The sequence below is a fragment of the Thunnus maccoyii genome, chromosome 17 (genome assembly GCF_910596095.1).
Source record: "Thunnus maccoyii chromosome 17, fThuMac1.1, whole genome shotgun sequence".
Taxonomy (NCBI): Eukaryota; Metazoa; Chordata; class Actinopteri; order Scombriformes; family Scombridae; genus Thunnus; species Thunnus maccoyii.
In genome coordinates this window covers 19,394,638-19,413,692 of record NC_056549.1, presented here as the reverse complement: position 1 = coordinate 19,413,692, position 19,055 = coordinate 19,394,638, and the positions used below count along the sequence as shown (strand labels likewise).

Genomic DNA, 19,055 nt, shown 5'->3' with positions numbered 1-19,055 from the left:
TTCATCTGGGGTTGATAAGAAACAAGTCTGAATAATGGATTGCATGAAACTGCTCATGTAACAATAATGAGAATGAAACAACTGAATAAAATCTCAACTAATCTTGGATGTGGTTACTGTAACGTGAAAATTGTTATTTGAAAGCGACTGATTGTTTCCTCCTTTCTGGACGTTATAACTTGCAACAGTAGACCACAGAAGAGTTAGCCTTGTGGCAGCTGCTGGTTCAGTTGATCCAGAACTATGTTTGTGAACAAGGGAGAGACAGAAATGACACATGACAAATGTTTCAGACTGGAACGTGTTTCATTCACACTCCTCAGCCTGACACCAGTCACTTCATGAGTTGGCTGTTAAGTGGATTTCTGCACTGCCGCTTTCAGAGTCTGAGCACAACATTCGTCATCTCAGAAGTCACATCACACTAGGGTTAAGCTTGTGGTCAACTTCACCAATCATATTTGGTATTCAAAGGGGTTAATGCCTGACATTGATCTACCATATGAAAAATTTGAGGTGTAATGTGGACATTAAATCTATAAATTAAAGTAAAAATTTAAAGTTAATTTAAAAAAAAAAAAGAAATACTAATCCTTTCTTGCCCTCCACCCCACCCCTCAGGGAAATACAGTCTGTGCAGGTGAACACCAAACTTGAGCATAAAAAACAGATGTTATTTACGTAAGTCTGGAAGCACGCATGCGTCCTTGCTAGCTTTGGACATTGTCTATCATTCACAGACTACTGACATGTATGCTCCGGGTCAGCTGAGTACAGTGATAGTATTTTCTCCTCATCTCTGTGGGTGGTTTTGTCAGGATTTGAAAAGACATCTGCTGTGAAGAGCAGTAGTTTTCCTCTTAGCCCTGAAACCATTATAATAACGCTTGGCCTGTCAACAGGAGATCATCCACCAGTGGAGGAGAGAGATGGTTGGTGGACTAGGTGGGTGGTGGCAGTGCTGCAGTGCTGACATTTATTCACACTCAAACCTGAAATGGAAAAGAAGAAAAAAAAAAAGATGGAGAAAGACACGTCTGCTTTTCTGTTAGAAACGCTCTCATTAAACTCATATTGCTCCTGTCATTTCAATAAAGCACATGCGGTATATCGAAATGTCAAGACTGGAAGAAATGCACGTGTATATGACTGATTTCTAGACCACAAGCAGAGTAGAGGGCTGGGTAATGCATGGTAAGAGAAATCAGTTAAAGTAACTGGAATGGAAGGGGAGGCTACCGAGGCTGACAGCACGATAAAAGCACAGCATGGCAGGGAAAAAGTGAGGGTGACATGGGTGTAGAGTAGGTGGGCTGTGACAAAAAGATAGTTGTGATAGAATGCATTTCTCCTTGAGTCAGCCATAAAACTTTAAGAAAGGCAGAGGTGGAGGCTGTGTCAAACATTTCAGCTGTAATGGGTTATAAAATGAGCTCAGTCTCAACCATCCCTGGCAAAGATCATTGTCCTCATCCCCGGGGGAGGTGACAAGGAAGGAGTGGTCGCCTTTAGTCCCACTGCGAGAAATAACCCAAGGCAGGTACAGACTCAAGCATGGAAATTACAGGGCTTAAGCTACCTAGACAATTTACAGAGGCCCCAAAGGCACCTTTAGCCTATGTACAAGCAGCTCTCTGTATTCTAAGTATGTACAGTCAACAAACTGCCTTTCAGGTATCTTAATGTGAAAATGCAAGTTTTCCTTTCTTTAAATGCAAAAGGAAATAATATATTTTCTCACTCATCTACTGCTGTCTAGCCATATAGATAGCTCTGGTTTTTTCCAGGATTTGAGGTTTCTGCCTCCACCCCAGTACAATGGAGGGGTGTGAAATTTTGTTTATGGTATTTGCAGCATTTAAAAAATATGTTGAAAAAAACAGCGCCCCTATTACTCTGGAAAATCCACAGAACACACTGCATATGATTATTTCTTCAGTAGAAAGTAGTTTCACTGAAACCTGTTGATGGTGAGGTCTATGGATCACTCAGAGTTATTATCACTGAGTGACGCTGAGTCTTCAAAAAGATTTATAACATTGCTTTTGTACTTAGTTTTTGATGGTTTCAGATAAGAAATTCCATTTAACTTCATGGGTATTGGGTGAGGGAAAATATCAAAATCAAAACTACGTTTGTATGACAAGATACCACTAGAAGTGAGAAAATCTTTTTCTTGTAATTTGGTTGAACCAACCATATGATGCAAGACTGTGTAACTTTTGAAAGACAAAAAGTATTCAGTTACTAATGAAAAGCCAAATCATAAGCAATATAATGCACCCCTTTTCAGTTAAATACACTTACTATGATACTATAATTTACACTTGTGGCTACAGTTAAAGTTACAAAGTGTAATCTCTCTCACCTAGCACACACAGTATATATATATATATATATATATATATGTATATGTATATGTGTGTGTGTGTGTGTGTGTGTATATGTGTGTATATAGTCAGCTGAAGAGCTTGTTCTTCTTGGCCTACATACAAGTAAATTACATTTCGTTGCTCTTCCTCTGGGCAGTCATTGTCACGTTTTCATAAGCCAGCTCATCATCCTGTCATTCTAAGAATGTCATGTCAAATATCAGGCAGTCCAAGTCAACTCAGTTACCATGCAGGTATATGCCCACGCAGAAAAACATCCACCCACACATACCCAAAGTTCTGAGTGCAATCTCGGCTAAGAGGCCGCTACACAACTCATACAAAATGTCCGTGCTGTCATTATGTGAATTACTCACACAGTATATATGAGTAATAGATGTAGTGAAGAGAAGGTTCAGATAGAGAGGCATTAGAGAGGAAGAGGAGGAGGAGGATAGGAGAGCTGAATAGAAGGTGATGAATGAAATGACTGAAGGCAAAGAGAAAGAGCGAAACAGTGACAGAGAAGTGGATTTTAAATTACATGGTGGCTCATGTCAGCAGCCATAATTAGTAGCTTGGTCAGGTGTGGTGAGTGGGACAGGATGCATGAAAAGAAGGACAGAACACCACAGAAACAAAGTAGAGTCTAGGAGGAACAGAATCCACTTGACACACGGCGATGCAATATGAACTTTGCTGAAAATGAAGAAAGTGAGTGAGAATCATTAGACATAGATGAATGCAAGTAAGCCCATAGACACACACACACACACACACAACGTTGTTGTTCGCTGCATGTCGCGTGTCAAGCGCGTGGATGATGAGTCTGAAAATTCAGACAATTCTTAAGCAGGCTGGCAGCCTGCCAAGTCAAATGTTGCCTTTGGAAGAAAGAACAAGAATGGAGCAGGCTGGGGTGAAAGCCAGCCTACAGATAAACTTACAGCATGACGCAAGTATCCACATTTTCTGGATTGCACCCTCACTGTGTAGTACAGAAGGACAGCTGGACACAAGTCTGAAGAACTGAACTGACCTGAACTGTCTCCTGAAGGAGAGAGCACACAATAAAACTTTCCTGCATGCACGAGAACACACGTCATCAACAGTATTACATTCGCAATCATCTCATCTGTATTTGAAGTGATTCATGTTGCAGCTAATTACACTTCCTACTTGATCATTTTGATGTAGAATAGTTTTTGAACATGGAATTCATATTTTAAGTATATATCATTATAAGAAGAAACACAATTGAATTGGTTTAGATTAGAGTTAAGCAAAACACATCTGGAAGGAAGAGAATAAGAGGACAGAAGGGGAGAATCAAAAGAAAATACTAGGAAATATGCACCATCTATATTTTACATATTTTCTAGGCAGCAATTTATCATGTGTACTCTCAGAGAGTCCTAATGTTTCACTAGTGTTTAAGCAAAAATACTTGTGTGCTAGTGCTAGTGTCAATATTAACCAACAGTGTAATCTGCTTTCCATTTATTGATTCATAAGAAACTAAAAGAATTCTCGATTACTTCCTTTTCGTACTAGATTTAATGTCCCATGACTGAAGTATCAAAGTATTACTCACAGAAAGTAAATATCAAGAATTTAGCTAAAATTCTAATGATTCGATCTTATCTTTCTACTCCCTGAAACTATGTAACCATCTGTACCAGTGAGTCAAACAGGCAACGAACACATGGAGTGGAAATATTTCAGTCTGCAGCTGTTGCTATGATGAAGATATTAAATTTCTTCATATTCAAGAAGTGTTACTCTACCAGCTGTGTTTTAGTTATTTTGACCATCTAATTAGGATGAACACAGCAAGAACAAGAAATAATTGAGGGTCTGACATTTATCTTAACTTTAAAACTTTAACTTTAACTGTAACTTTAAAATATTATGTGCTACATGAGACATTAAATGGAATCGAACTAACTGACATCCTCAAAAAACAAACAAACCAAAAAAAACTTCCGTTAGAATTTCAAAATTTTACTTCACACTCCTCAAGCACCAAAATGACCTCATCTCCTCTCTGTTGTGTCCTTGACTTCCGAACACAACACAGGTATGCCATCTTCTCACCCAAAGATGGAGGGATAGACTGTCAGAAAATGAAGATGTATTTGTCTGATCCGGACATAGCTGTGTGACAGCCAGAGCACCCCCCTGGAGAAAGCCTCATGCCTTGGGGCAAGAGAGTGACATATACATACACACACACACACACACACACACACACACACTCTCCAAGGAGGAGTCATGGGGTAAAGGGGGAGGAGGGGGAGGGAGCAAGAGAGGAAAAGGGAGTGTATCTCTCTCTCTCTCAAAAACACACCTTCCCTCCTCTCATGTAAGAAGCAAGAGAAAGAGTCACACGAGTGAGCAGTCAGTCATACACAGGTACACAGGATACTGAGGTTGGTTGAGAGACCGTGTGAGAGAGAGAGAGAGAGCGCAAGAGAGAGGACAAGAGACGGGGAACAGCCACTGGTTGCTTACAGACGCTCAAGCTTTCAAGGAGGGCAAAGACAGCCTGACCTATGTGTGGCTCCTCTCAAGGCTTCACAGTAAGTGTGCAACATCCTCCTCAAATCATACTTACTGGTGCTAATAGAGGATTAAAATTGTGTTAATTATTCTAAATTATTAACCAAATGGATAGGAGTTTGTTTTTTTTTTCATTTATTGACTCAATTACTAATTTCTTTTTTGCATTGCGACACTGTCCTGGGAAATGTATATCGACTGTAAGCGGAGTTACAGGGTGCTTTCTAGAGTTGACATTTTACGTGTTGTCCTGCACACCACAGCTGTGTGCCTTTGACTAATGTCTTGATTTTCAGAATATATTTTCTGCTGTGTCACTGGGTTCAATAGTTTCAGAGTGAGCTGTCACACTTGTGACAGTCATTCCGAGTCAGCTGTGGTGACACACTTCAGAGAAAAATAGCGTGAAATGTTGTCCATAAATCTCATTTCGCTGCACTTTTATTTGCATCTCTTTTTTCTTCTCGAGAACAAATTGACAAAGGTTTAATATCATATTTTGTTATTACAGCATGTGTGCCACTATTGCATAGAGAGACTGTATATCAAATTCTGTGTAACTTTTGAAGGATTTCTGATTATTTAATACAGAATTTTAAGAACATCAAAAGGGAAATTAAAGTTTTCCATTTCCTATCCAACTAAAGATTTTTTTTTAATACAAAATTGTGCACGATTTGGAAATTTTATGCCTTACTTTCCCTAGTTTGGTCTTACTTCAGGAGAGAACACAAGTTAAATGAGCTCCTACCAACCACAGACTTATCTACCAATATCTAAGTGGTAAACTGATGAGTCTAAAAAGGAAGAAGTTCGCAGAAGGCATATCCGAGCACTGTCTTCTAATCGCAAGTTCTTCTATCTTCTTCTTCCTCATTTCACTGTTTCATCCCATCAGACAGGACATTCTGGGGGTGGAGGGTTGTTGGGGCTGACTTATCCAACAACAATCCTTCTGAGAAAAGAGGGAGAGACAGTAAGGAACAAACAGAAAGGAAGAAAGAAAGAGAAAGAGAGTTTAGAGATGGCTGAGAGCCAAGTCTCAGTCAGTTCAGAGGAAGTCTGGTCGATTCACTGGAAGTGCTGGTTTCCTTGTGAAAGTGGTCCTGCTCCGAGGCTGACGTGCACAGGAACCTCCCTTATAGCCCAGGGGTTGTGGTTTGGATAGTCACAGGATGTATGGGACAGTGGGGGCAATGGGGCAGCAAGCATGAGGGCTCCACTTTGAAGTTTGTTTGTCCGGTAGTAGCAGTTGATGGGAAAGTTAGATTCTCCACCACTCCTCCTACTTACCAGCCTACCTTGTCGCTACCTCCTTTGTGTCACACCTCACTCTCTAGAATCTAATTTTAGCTCCATTCAAAACTTTACTTCCCTTGATACAGCTGTTGTTTGTGGTGTCTGTGTTTTTTCCCATTGAATAGAGACATAAGAGGAAAAGATAAAAGGAAAATAGGGGAAAATGCGTCTTTGGCTGAATCTTCCGACATATACAATGATATTTCCAAAATTTGTATCTTTCAATCTCTCCTGTAGGCCTCCTCCTCTCAGCGCAGCACAGCCATGTTAACCTCAGAAGGGTCACCGCAAAGCACAGGGGTCATCACAGCAGCAATGCCAGACACACAGGATGTAGACATGACATCATGGAGGGAGACAGACTTTGAGGAGAAGTGCACTTACATCGTGAATGACCAACCTCTGGAAGAAGAGTCCGAAAACCACAGCAGGACACGGGCCGAGAGATCCTTACCCAGAAACCTGGCCCTGAAACGCCACCTGAACTCAGCAGAGGTACACAGCAAAGCAGACTTCCTTGTCCTTGTGTCTATATTTGTTCATCAAAGGAAGAGTTGCTGCTATTCTTTTTAAAGCCAAGGCAGGAAAATGATGCAGAAAAATGATAAAATCCCAACATTTCTCTGTGTTCTATATCTAGTGGTATGTAGTTGTTTATGTTTTGTGTGCCATCTCCTTGCGTCACTCCAACATCCTTCCATCCACTCATCCATCCTCAGGAGGGAAATACTTGACATGTTGTTGTCTAATTTCAGCCTTTCCTCTCTGCTATGTATGTGTTGAAGCAAAGACAGAGACAATAGCCAAGCCCCCCTCAGCATACAGCCTAAGGTCTCTATGATTAGTAGCTACCTCAGATTCCCAACCCATTGTCCTAGCACTCAACGCAAAGCAAAGCAGAGGCACTGGGACCCACCTTATGGATCATCCGGATTAAGTGTGTGGCAGTTATAGTTTCATTTCCACACAAGTGGAAAGATGGTTTATGTTTACGTGAATGGACAAGAGTTTGTAGATCACAGATAGTACGGCAGAAAGCCTTAAAATGCACAACAAAAGATTAACCAAGTAGACTATTGACTATTGACACTATTGACATTAGGTTTCCTTCCCAAACACTCCATGCAAGATTAGGGTTGAGTCTCAAAGACTGTAGTCAGGCGAGATCAGAGGAAGCAGCCCAGGCGTCTGCAGCAAAATACCTGCACTACCACATTGACCTTCTAATAAGGTCTGTCTGGAGTATGGTTGACACCAAAGAGCAGGATATGTTACAGTAATCTGTGACACAAGGGCACCTCAAATGGAGCCGTCAGACAAAGCCACGTAAAACTAGCTGGATAAACTGGAGATAAACTGTAGGGCTAAGCACGTAGCAGTTGATCCAGCTATATACATTATATGCTAGTATTGCTCCAAGATGAAAGAGAGAATACATTACCATTGCCTTAGGGGATTTGAACACGGAGCTCAAGGTGCAGTTGACTGGTTGGTGTGTGTCCATGACACCTTATCCTCTCTTCCTCACCCTGGAGGCTTGAGACAGGAGGGTGAGTTTCACACCTGGAGGTAGCAGAACAAGAGTAGTGGTGAAATTTTAATATGGTAGAGAAACTAAAGATAACATGGGTGATTGGCTTATGAAATATTCAGCATGTGAATTGAGGAGCACATTCTGTCACAGTGTCACAAAATTCTCATTTTCTTTGCAGCACATTCATTATGGTGGCTGCTATACAATAAGAACTAATTGCTTGATTACTTATTTCCTTTTTCTGGAGACAGTAATTCTCAGGGAGAGGACAATTTTTCAGCAAATTGACCTGATCCTTTTGGTTAGTCACCAAGAAACAAGCAAGGGGGATGGTGAGTCAGATAAGGAGGACTGTACTCCCAAGAATCCCTCTAATTATGTTTTCAGCTCAGTGCATCCGGCTGCTTGCCCAGGCCTCCAATTTGTTAGCCACCCTGTTGTTTGATAATACCATGTCCTCCTTTTTGAACAGGTGCTCGGGGTGACCAGTAAGGAGTTGATTCCTAAAGGGACACGTTTCGGGCCTCTGGTGGGAGAAAGCTACACCAACGAAACACTGTTGAAAGATGCCAACAGGAAGTACTTTTGGAGGGTAAGTGAAATGCATGTTAATCTATGGATTTGTATGTTTGCATATTAAGTTTAAATGTGTGTGTGTTTCAAACCTGTTAACATCCTGTATCTCCATCTGGTGATGTTGCTGTGGCTGTGGCATGGCACGAGTTAGCAGTTGTGGTCAATGTCTGACATCCTGTGAAAGTATGACACTGTCTGCCAGTGCTTGGGTATCGTTAAATGACGCTGCATTTGATGGGTTTAAATGTGCACACACTGTATATATGTGCTTGCACAGTTTATGTAGCTGTCTGAGGTCACACACACAGCTGTTTGGTTTCAGTGACGCAGTGGCTCTCCTCTCTCTCCGCTTCTCTCGGCAGTGGTATCACTGCCAGTAAATACACCATGCACATGTCCGTGCTTCTCCAGACTCACAAACTCTCACACTGACTAAGCAGGGAAGTGGGTTTGAGCCTGAGAACTGTTCTGTTACAAATCAGCAGCATCAGGACATCCATCATTACACACACACGTCTGTGTAATTTACAGTTTAGAGTCAGCAACCTTGAAATCATGCAACCCCAACCAAAACTTGCAACAGCCATAACACAGACAATCTGTTAACATTAGAGCCATGACTCACACGACAGCACAGCCTCAAAGAGCAGATGGCATAAAGAAGAGTTTTATAGACATAAAGCGAGGGAGGAATAACACTCCGACTTAACTGAATTTAAATTGCGTTTAAAAAGGTCGCCATTTAGAGGCACGGTGATGATTCTACCACAAAGACAATAGGCGAGAGGAGTGGTGGGCGAGATAGTATAACGAGTACTACAATCCAGTCATAAAGTGAAAATCTTTCTCAGTGTTGCTTTCGGAACTCAAGATGACTTATTACAAAGACAGATGACGCCTATCCCAGATGAAACCATATACAGTATTTACCATAAAAGCATCAGGGAATCAGTGTTGTCATAGTTTCAGGTTCAGAGTATGTCACGATGCTGACTTGTCATCATCTTTTGAACTCATTCTCTCGTCTCCTCATTTTCTGACTCTCTCACACCGCAGGTCTTCTCTGAGGGGCACTTACACCACATCCTGGATGGTTTGAATGAGGAACGGAGCAATTGGATGCGTTATGTCAACCCAGCCTGTGGTGTGGAGAAGCAGAACTTGGTTGCATGCCAGAGTGGTTTGGACATCTACTTCTACACCATCAAACCACTTCAGCCTGGCCAGGAGCTTCTGGTGTGGTACTGCCCTGAATTTGCGCAGCGCTGTAACTACCCTCCACTGGGCCACCTGACTATTGAAACTATTGGTAAGTGTGTGAGTAGCCATATCCATTTAGGAAGGACTGACTATCGCTGGACACTTAACAAGAACCATTCCTGTGCCTGCACTTTGAGACATATCTGGTGTATATTGTCATCGTGGAGTAACGCTCCCAGTCAAAGCGCTGGACGACTGACACACTCTTTGTGTGGGTGTTTAAGAAGTTACTCAGTCACGCCCATGGCCCTTTGTTAAAGCAGGACACAAAGGAGGAGAGTAGGGTCCTGAAAGCAGAGAGGGCCTGTCTCCAGGTGTAGCCATAGTCCCTTGGTAAGATGAGACCAACTTCAGGACTTTAGGCGATGTTTCAGTTTCCCTTTTTTAACTCCACATAGAAACACAGCTGGCAGCTCATTCACACACAAGGCATTTGGCTTTCATTCACAAACACAAAAGCAGAGAGACTGCATGCACACACCAAAATACTAATTTACACGCACGCTCACACACACAGAGGAGTACTGGGCTGCCTGAGGTGCTGACAGCATTCTGGCATGACAATCCTTATTTATTTGGCTCTTGAGGAGGAAGAGAGGTAGGAAGCGCTCCAGTGACTACTTGAACTTCCTGACAAGGTGACCCGTTGACAGATTGATATCTCACTGAGTGTCGGCTGTTTGTTTGCTGAGAGCTGGCCTCTCAGAGAGGGGGAAGGGTAACACAGGCGAGCACACAGATAGATAAGGGCTACAGCTAAGGGGGGTGGGGGGGGGGGGTGTTAATTGTGCACAAGAGTAGGTGAAATGTTCAAGCATACTTCTGTATTTTGTCTTCCTCTGTTTGTCAGCTCGTGTTCTTTTCCTACGAAGTCAGCAAAGCAGAATCTCTCCTCATAACTTCCTAGGCTTAAAGTTATATGTTCAAATAAAATGCATATTTGGATCCAGTTTTCATAATCTTTTGTGCAGAATACAGAGGAATTTTTGTGTAATTTTTAAGTTAAATTACAGTAGGTGTTGTTACTGGCATACTTTTCCAATACATCAAGCATCTTTCAGGATTATCTGTGTCTGGGTGAGGTTGAAAGCAGGTAAAAAAGAGTCTTTGCATCCTGTCCTGCTTGTGGTGGAAAATACTTTTACAACTGGCCAGCCCTCTAATGCAAATAACCCACTGTACCCACTAACTCCTGCCCTCCATTCTATCTGTATCCTGATCAGATGCCTATTGTTTCACGTCTGGTGTCCACTTTCATAGAGTGCCCAGGAAGGTCTGGGAGACAGTCTTAAAAGACACTAAAATACACAGGTGGACACACCTAATACAAACGCACATGCTAATCTTATCATCATCAAAGCATAAAGCAACAGGTTGGACTATAGAATAGGTACCTTTGAAAGTAAATCATGCAATCATGAGATGAGATTATGTCAAAGTCATGGGTGTACGTGTCAGTCAGTTGAATCATGCTGTATATCTAAAATAGATTTCTGATGTCATTTCCCTGTTGTTTATTTGTCCCACAGAGCAGAGTCAAGCTTTGGAGAAGACAACAGGGAAACGAGGACACAGCGTCTCTGAAATCCTTCGGGACGAGCCCTCCAAAACCCTGACTACTTGCCCCAGACGTCTGGACAGTCCCTTATCTCAGAACAACCTCTCAGTTTTTCCCCTGTGTCCCCGTGTTGTCTACCCTATCAAGCCCCACACAGAAGGAATCCACAGCCATAGATACGCACCTCTACCATCTCTGCCATCCTGTGGCCCTTCAGCCACGAAAAGGCCAGCTTTAAGTAGTCCTGTCCCCACCAGTTCACGCTTCAGCTTTCAGCATAGTCAAACCCCTGTTATAGCCAAACCTTACCAAGAGCCCTCTGTGCCTGATTGTGTTTATCCTGCTCTGAGGCACAATCCCTATCTCCTGCCTCACTACTCACTTGGCCTAAACAGCATTCTACCTCACCCATACCCGTTCTATAGTGATCGACTGAAATCTCACTTAACATTCTCATCCCATTTTCTGCCTTTTGATGGCTATGCACACCTCCTCAACCCTCGGGCCAATGGACACAAAGACTTTTCACTTGCACTATCAGATACCAAACAAGACCTCATTCTTTCACCAATCAGTGAGCACAAAGACAACAAGAACCTCATATCTAAAAGGACAAACTACCTCAGGATCCCCTCAGACAACCTCAGAGATTTCAAACACTCTCCTCCCATCAACATCCACCCAGACCTCCCTATACCTTCAACATCCAGTGCCTCATCTATGGTCACCTCACTCTGCGGAGCACTGCCCTCTCTTGCACCTGGAGGATGCTCACCACCGCTGGGCACAGCTGTCTCCTCAGACTGTCTCCCCTCAAAGCCCACCCCTGCCACGCATAGCAATACTGTGGATGCAATGGACCTCAGAAAGACTAAACATGGAGGGCAGGTCATTGGCTACAAGACCTTGTCTTACCCCCTCACCAGGCAGAACGGAAAGATCCGGTATGAGTGCAACGTCTGTGGAAAGGTCTTTGGGCAGCTGTCCAACCTCAAGGTTAGTTCTGCTTTATGATATTAGTTAAGCATTGTGGGGAGTAACGCCAGCCACCAGCTCAATACAGTGGCTTTCACAACACTGAAAGTGGCTGAACAACGTTAGAAGTTACCAGTCACCATGGTTTCTTGAGTTTGACAGAGTAATGTAATGCCGTCCTCAGGTTCATCTGCGAGTGCACAGTGGAGAGCGTCCCTTCAGGTGTCAAACCTGCAACAAGAACTTCACACAGCTGGCTCACCTGCAGAAACACTACCTGGTCCACACAGGAGAGAAGCCTCATGAATGCAAGGTATGGCTACATCCCTTAAAGATATAGTTCAACATTATGGGAAATATGGTTATTCGCTTTCTAGCTTTCTTCAGTGTTGAACAAGAAAATTGACACCATGTTTGTATGGTAAATATGTAGCTGGAGCTATTAGCCAGTTAGCTTAGCTTAGCATAAAGAATGGAAACAGGGGGCAACGGCTAGCCTGGCTCTCTCCAAAGGTAACAAAATCTGCCTACCAGCACCTCTAAAGCTCACTATAACACATTTTACATATACAACAAAAGAGATATTATTATTGCATTAATGTCCATAAACCATCCTCAAAGTTGGTATTTGAAACCAATGTTCATTATGTTACAGTGTCAAGACTAGAAAATTCATGAACATTATTCTCTTTGGCTCTATTTTGACACAGGTATGCCATAAGCGATTCAGCAGCACCAGTAACTTGAAGACCCACCAGCGGCTACACTCAGGTGAGAGGCCTTACCAGTGCAAGCTCTGCCCAGCCCGGTTTACTCAGTTCGTCCACCTGAAGCTCCACAAACGCCTCCACACCGGGGAGCGACCTCACCGGTGCCCTCGCTGCCCCTGTGCCTATCTCCATTACTGCAGCCTCCAGGTGCACCTCCAAGGCTTCTGCCCCCTCTCCCCCTCAGTCTCCCACAGACACTCGCCAGAGGAGCTACACAGAGTCAACTCTGAGATCGAGAGGTTTGACATGAGCGAGGCAGCAGAGCAACTTGAGGCCATGGCTGTGGAGGCCAAGATGGACAAGGGGAATGTTATTGACCTGATAAAGAAGATGGAGACTCATACCTCTGGCTACCAGGATGATGCCAGAGGGGACACTGAGTTAAGCATCTACAAATCAGCAAAGGAGTATTCTGCTGTTCAGCTGCATCATAGTCCTCTACCTCTGCATCCGACCAGCATCAAGCTGGAGTCAGGTTGCATGTCAGAGCCCTAAGACAGCCTTGCTAATCCAGCCATATAATCCTTACAGGTCAACTAAGCAGCTGTCTGTCACTGCCCTATTTGAAGTAAAGCCTTATCTCAATCATGGATTGCCTAGCCTATACTCTACAGAGACTGTGGTGTGTGAAGAATCAAGACTCTTCCAGCATGGCCTGGGACCAGTGACTTGATTGATTTAATGTATACAATTTTGTTAATTTATTACATTTCTATTCTTAATATAAGATTCATACAGAAATTTGTGAAATTTTCTGCTTCTTGTTTTGTATCTCTGAAATGTCTTTATGGAACATCAACTAAACATGATGATGCATAAACAGTTCGCCTTTATTTGTGGTTGCACAGTGCAAAAATGAGTGTCTCTGTCTGTTTGCGTATCTATGACTGTCTTCTAATTAAAGTGACAATTACTGTGCGGCATGACTATATAATGTAAATGAGCAAAGTGCAGAAGTGATAACACAGAGGAAACTATAGTTGGCTGTGTGTCACATATACTGTACATATTGGGTGAGGGTTTAGTGTGCTGATGTGGGAAGTTGGTGACGTAGATAAACATCCTGTTATGAGTCTTGGAATACTTACCACCAGTAAGTAAGTGTCAACCCTTCACCCTGCAAAAAGACAACACAGAGGACAAACTTATCTTGACTATCTATCAGATTCTGTGGCTAATTTTGGACATACACTTCCCTATTTTAGTTTCAGTATTAATCAGCTGACTGACAATTTACCCACAACATGACTGTGCAGTTTATTTGTAGACATGAAAACAAGGATGTTAGCACGTCTCTTAACTCAAACACACACTCATTCTAAAACATAGAGAAACAGATGCTGTGCAGATTTACTAGATAAAACATCATAAAAGCAGTGTGACTAAAGGACAGGAACACAGTCTGACTTTCATTCCTGGAGTTTCTGTGCACAGTGATCCTCACATTACAACTTAAAAGGGTGTCAGGTGGCTTAATGTTCAAAGTGGCCATCTAATGATGAGACAGCTTACAAGCATCTTCAATGCTTATGACACTGATCAGGTGCCATGGTGCCTGCCAGATGCTCTGGAGTTGGATGATCCCTGCTTTTTCACCTACCTGGAAGAAAAGAAATGAGAGGAGAATGTCCCAAAAGGTATCAAAAAAGAAAATGATTTCTCTGTTAACATAGTGCTGAATAACCCTTGAAAAAAGACACAGAAACCCAACTTGTGACCTCTCTTTGTAGGAGGAAATTTAAAGAATGATGCTTAATTAGATCGATAAGTAGGATAAGAGGGCATTCGTGATTTGGATAAGTGATCAGGAAGTGGAGAATAGGTCAAGTTTCCTAGGTGGAGGGAAGGTGAGCTCTGTACAGTAAGATAGTCACTGATGCCCCTTTAAAAACCGCGCAGTGACGTCAGATATTTTTGACAGGGGGCAGGCAGCGGGAGAAGAAAGGAGCGGATGCACTCAGGGTGAAGGATGCCCAGGATAATGTCACCCGTTTGTTCCCTCTCCCACCTAGCCGTGTCATGATAAACGCTGCTGGGGCGCTCGCCCGCAGGATGCCGTCGGCGGCCCGGCGGAGCGGATGCTGGATAGCGTGGTGCCAGGCGGCGCTGCTCGGCGTGTCGGCGCTGGTTATCGTGGCCGAACGGACCGCTCGTAAGTGGGCATAGAATTCCCAGAGCTAGCGGGCTGCTATAGTTCACTGGTGCATGAGGTTTAATCGTATCTCTTGATAAAAACAGGGCGGGCGAATGTTGTATTTCTGTGGCGTATTTTCATTGCTTATAACGGATGAAAAACGCTGTTGCTCAGTCATGATGCTTCATGCTGGAGCTCTTCCAGCAGCAGCCGTAGTTCAAACGGTGATGTTATAGCGAAGCTGTTACTACTGTATTAACAAACAGTGTTAGCATTTTAGCTAAATGTACAGCAGCGTAACATTGGGATTGCTTTGCTCAGCTGGGTTAACCAAACTTGGGCCCCAGAAACTACAGGGGTCATTCAGCAGGGTCACAAAACCGAAAAATTATCAACTTTGTCAATTAACCTCTACAGAAAAAGGCTGTCCTTGATACCTAGCTACATGAACAATGCTCAGCCTTTAGATTGCTCTTGCACCCACCCCCCACAAACACATATATAATGAAAATGTTGAATATTATTGTATTATTATTATTATTATTATTATTACTATTTAAGTATTCCAATTAATGCACATCTGGAGTCTGTATTGACAACAGTGGCAGCACTATGAGATTTGATGATTCCCTGACTAAGCAGATCAATGGGACAAGGGCAGGACACAAGGGAGATAAGGTGAATGAATGTGTACAACGTGTGACTTTGTCTTCAGCAAGTGTATCATTCCCATCTGATAAAAATACCTACTGCAGCTGCCAGAAGTCAGCCAGTCAAGGAAAAAAATTAGGTGTTAAAAGGATCAATATAGTGAGACGCACTGTCTGGTCCTTGACAGTCGATGTGATTGGAAATAAGATGTCTTATGTAACTAAAGACAAATAATTGCAGGGTGTGTAAAAGCCAGGAGTCGGACACTTATCTGTGATTGTTGGAGATTGTATCATCACATTAGGACAGCATCCTCCATAAATGAAAGGACAGTACACTTCAGCGAGGTGTATGTCGCTCTTTAATTTCTCAAGGACTCTGCAGCTTTCAGTAAATCCTCACACATAGCTTTATGTGCAGTGTTTCCCTTAAAACCCCTCTCATTTCACATATAAATGCAATGTACTTATACCAGCTTGCATTTGCGTGTTTGTCTGTGTTTGTGTGCGTGTGTTAGTGTTCTACTGTATAGGATTTTACCTTTGGAACGAGGAGACGCAGTGGGCTGGCCTCACTCTCGGCCTCTTTCTACCGGGGACGGCAGTTCAGCTGTTAAGTGTGAAATGGTACTATGATGATGGTGATGACAGGCGATGCTACCTCTCTGTCATACACATACTGCACTTGGGCATCTTCAAAAGGTGAGACCTTTTTCAGTCCAGATTTTATGTCCAAAACATACCATTATTAGACTATCTCATTAAAATCTAATCCAGGAAACAAACCACCCACCAAAGTAGTTTTTTGTGCCCTGCACTACAAGCACATTTGGTGACACTCTTAGTGCCCATCAAAGTTAATAGTAAAAATTCTGTTGACATTATTCTTCTGTTAAAACCCTCATTAGGAGTGCATATGGTGTATCATGTCTCTGGTTTCTGTCTTTGTCTCCCTCTTCTGGCAGGTTATGGGACTGCATGAGGTCTGTGTTATACATGCAGGGCTCAGTGGCTGAGCTCGGTGCTGCCGTCATGCAGCAGGCGGATGTTGCTGCCCTTTGGCTTCTGGAGGCCCTCGTCCTCACGCTGCCTCAGAGTCTGCTGCAGGCATATATCGTGGTGTCTACTGATGTGGGCATCATGTCCCCAGGTAAACTGAGCTTACCTTGAATTATTGGCTCCACATAGGAGTCATTTTTTTTTAATGATTTGCATCTGTTCTACCTTCAGTGGCCTATTGCTGTGGTCTGTGTGTGCTGTCTATTTCCTGGGCCCTGGTGTTGTACAGCCGAGCCTGCTGTCTGATCCGGCCAGGCCACCTGGCCATGCCTCCGGCTGCCCTGCTGTGCCAGCTGGTGTGGAGGGCAGGCATGCTGGGTGCCAGGGTGACCTGCCTCATGTTCTTTGCCAGAGTCTTTAACTGGTGGGTCTGTGGAGTAGCAGGTGAGCAGCATGCTTCATGGTTGCTTTTCCGTAGCTTACACACACATCAGAATTTAATTCATTTTACATTCAAGTTGATGAGTGATGTAATTATCCTCAAAGTGATGCAGCATGTCCTCTTAATCTACTTTTCAAGTTGGCCCACTGCATCAGCTTGATATACTGTATATGGATCCTCTGTTGCGCTCGCACCTCCTAGTCTATTTTTACGTTGACCTCCAGGTTTTCACTGGCTCACAGCCTCCTTCTGGCTGGTATCACAGCAACCAGACATCTGCACCGGCCCTTGGTGTTGGCGTGCCTTTAATGCCATCATGGGGCTCGTCCACGTCTTCCTCTTCCTTAACGTCAAAGACGGACCATCGCGCTTCCGCATGGCCAGTTTTTATGCAGTAAGAAGTGACTTTTGGTGAAATTGCTGTTCATCAACTTGTTTCTGCTGTGTTTGATCCTGATGCCTGTTGTCAATATGTTGTTTTGTGTTCCACGCATAGCTTTGTCTCTTTGACCTACACACAGGGCAGCAGTCACGCTCACACACATAGACAGATAGTTTGCATTGTCATCCTCACTCCTGCGTCCTTAGCTTACAGTGACGTAAAGCTGTCTGCAGATGACTGATGGTGTGACCTTCTTTCCACCTTCAGTTCATGCTTGTCGAGAACGCCACTCTGCTGCTGGCCGCCTCCGACTTCCTCAGCGAAGCATCATGGGACAACATGACCCTCCCCACCACTGTGTTGTGCAGCTTTCTTCTCGGTGAGTCACTCTTTCTGCACTCCCTTTGTTTTGGAACAGATTTGTGTCAGATGTTTTTTATATTTATCTCTTATTATTAAACCAGTGTCAACTAGGCAAAAAGTTTTTGTTGTATGTGAGTAATGCATCTGAAACAGTGATTCAGATGGGCTCAAACACATTCTAAGTAGGACAACACAGCTGTTTGTATTACTGTAATACAAACAGATGTTGCCCTTAAAGTACTACTTGTCAAATAAGCAATAGTACATTGGTGATGCAGTGCAAGCTACCATCCTAACACAGACCTTATGTGCAGGATATTCCACTTTCTTTTTTTTTACTGAGTTGAATTTCATAGTAAATAAACTATGATCTTAAATGCCTTTAAAACTGCACTTGGCAATTAAATACCGGTGAGCTGTAAGTATTTCCAAGAAACTGAATTTCAGTGCCTATAAATCATTTGTTTGTCGTAATTTCTGTATAACACAGGACACCAAAGGAGACTTAAAAAGATCAAAAATCCAGATGCAACACCAGACCTAAACTTTGGCAAACAGGGTTAAATGTACGGATGCAGTGTTCTCTACTGCAGCCTTATTTTGTGATTTGGACCAACAGCATATATAATACTGCATGTATTATGGATATTTATGTTTGACTTTGGTCATTTGTCAAGACAAGAACTACAGAAGTGCCATACTGGATGTTGAGCTACAATGATTAGTCGATTTATCAGTTAACAGAAACTTAATCACCACTATTTTGATAATTGATTAATCGTATCAAGTTATTTTTTTTAGAAATGACGCCAAAATTCTCTATTTGCAGCTTCTCAAATGTGAATATTTTCTGGTTTCTATAGTCTTCTATGACAGTAAATTAAATATATTTGGGTTGTGGACTGTTGGTTGTGATAAAGCAAGACATTTAAGGATGTCACACTGGGCTTTGGGAAACAGTGATTGACATGTTTCACCATTTTCTGACATTATGTAGACCGAATGACAATTAATCAAGACAATAGTCTGAATTGGATGTACAACAAGAATGAAGCAATTAATTAAATCTAAAACTTCATAGGAAACAAGACATGAAAAACATTCTCAAGGAGCAATCTAAAATTAAATAAAAAAATCAAAATAATTCTTCAGTCTTATTCAGTTAATCATTGCCAGTTA

General features: G+C 42.7%; 2 protein-coding genes and 2 long non-coding RNA genes across 4 annotated transcripts in view; 2 read left to right on the top strand and 2 right to left on the bottom strand.

Moving 5' to 3' along the window:
• Positions 1-282: 282 nt before the first annotated feature.
• LOC121882278 lies at positions 283-8,171 on the bottom strand. The gene is made up of 3 exons (XR_006092063.1): positions 7,675-8,171; positions 3,320-3,423; positions 283-992 (listed from the first exon to the last, which is right to left on the bottom strand). It is a non-coding gene; the product is annotated as an uncharacterized LOC121882278 (long non-coding RNA).
• prdm1c (PR domain containing 1c, with ZNF domain) lies at positions 4,721-13,981 on the top strand. The gene is made up of 7 exons (XM_042390402.1): positions 4,721-4,954; positions 6,471-6,728; positions 8,240-8,359; positions 9,400-9,652; positions 11,133-12,157; positions 12,321-12,449; positions 12,847-13,981. Exons 1-7 carry the CDS (start codon positions 4,928-4,930, stop codon positions 13,399-13,401), a joined length of 2,367 nt encoding a protein of 788 aa, XP_042246336.1. The 5' UTR covers positions 4,721-4,927; the 3' UTR covers positions 13,402-13,981.
• Positions 13,105-19,055, bottom strand: part of LOC121882277 — a 9,180-nt gene continuing 3,229 nt past the window's right edge. The window contains exons 2-4 of the long non-coding RNA XR_006092062.1: positions 14,419-14,506; positions 13,995-14,023; positions 13,105-13,186 (exon numbers count right to left, since the gene is read on the bottom strand). This is a non-coding gene — a long non-coding RNA (uncharacterized LOC121882277). The remainder of the gene's footprint in view (positions 13,187-13,994; positions 14,024-14,418; positions 14,507-19,055) is intronic.
• Positions 14,600-19,055, top strand: part of xkr5a (XK related 5a) — a 6,736-nt gene continuing 2,280 nt past the window's right edge. The window contains exons 1-6 of the mRNA XM_042390403.1: positions 14,600-15,058; positions 16,209-16,392; positions 16,656-16,840; positions 16,921-17,133; positions 17,356-17,525; positions 17,781-17,892. Coding sequence (XP_042246337.1) covers positions 14,926-15,058; positions 16,209-16,392; positions 16,656-16,840; positions 16,921-17,133; positions 17,356-17,525; positions 17,781-17,892 — 997 coding nt within the window. The 5' untranslated portion in view covers positions 14,600-14,925. The remainder of the gene's footprint in view (positions 15,059-16,208; positions 16,393-16,655; positions 16,841-16,920; positions 17,134-17,355; positions 17,526-17,780; positions 17,893-19,055) is intronic.

What these genes read in the sequence shown, in the direction of transcription:
- prdm1c (XM_042390402.1), top strand. Translation starts at nt 4,928, where the DNA reads ATGTGTGGCTCCTCTCAAGGCTTCACA. An exon ending in ACAGGAAGTACTTTTGGAGG is followed by an intron (nt 8,360 to 9,399) that starts GTAAGTGAAATG and finishes CTCACACCGCAG; the next exon opens with GTCTTCTCTGAGGGGCACTT. An exon ending in CCTGACTATTGAAACTATTG is followed by an intron (nt 9,653 to 11,132) that starts GTAAGTGTGTGA and finishes TTTGTCCCACAG; the next exon opens with AGCAGAGTCAAGCTTTGGAG.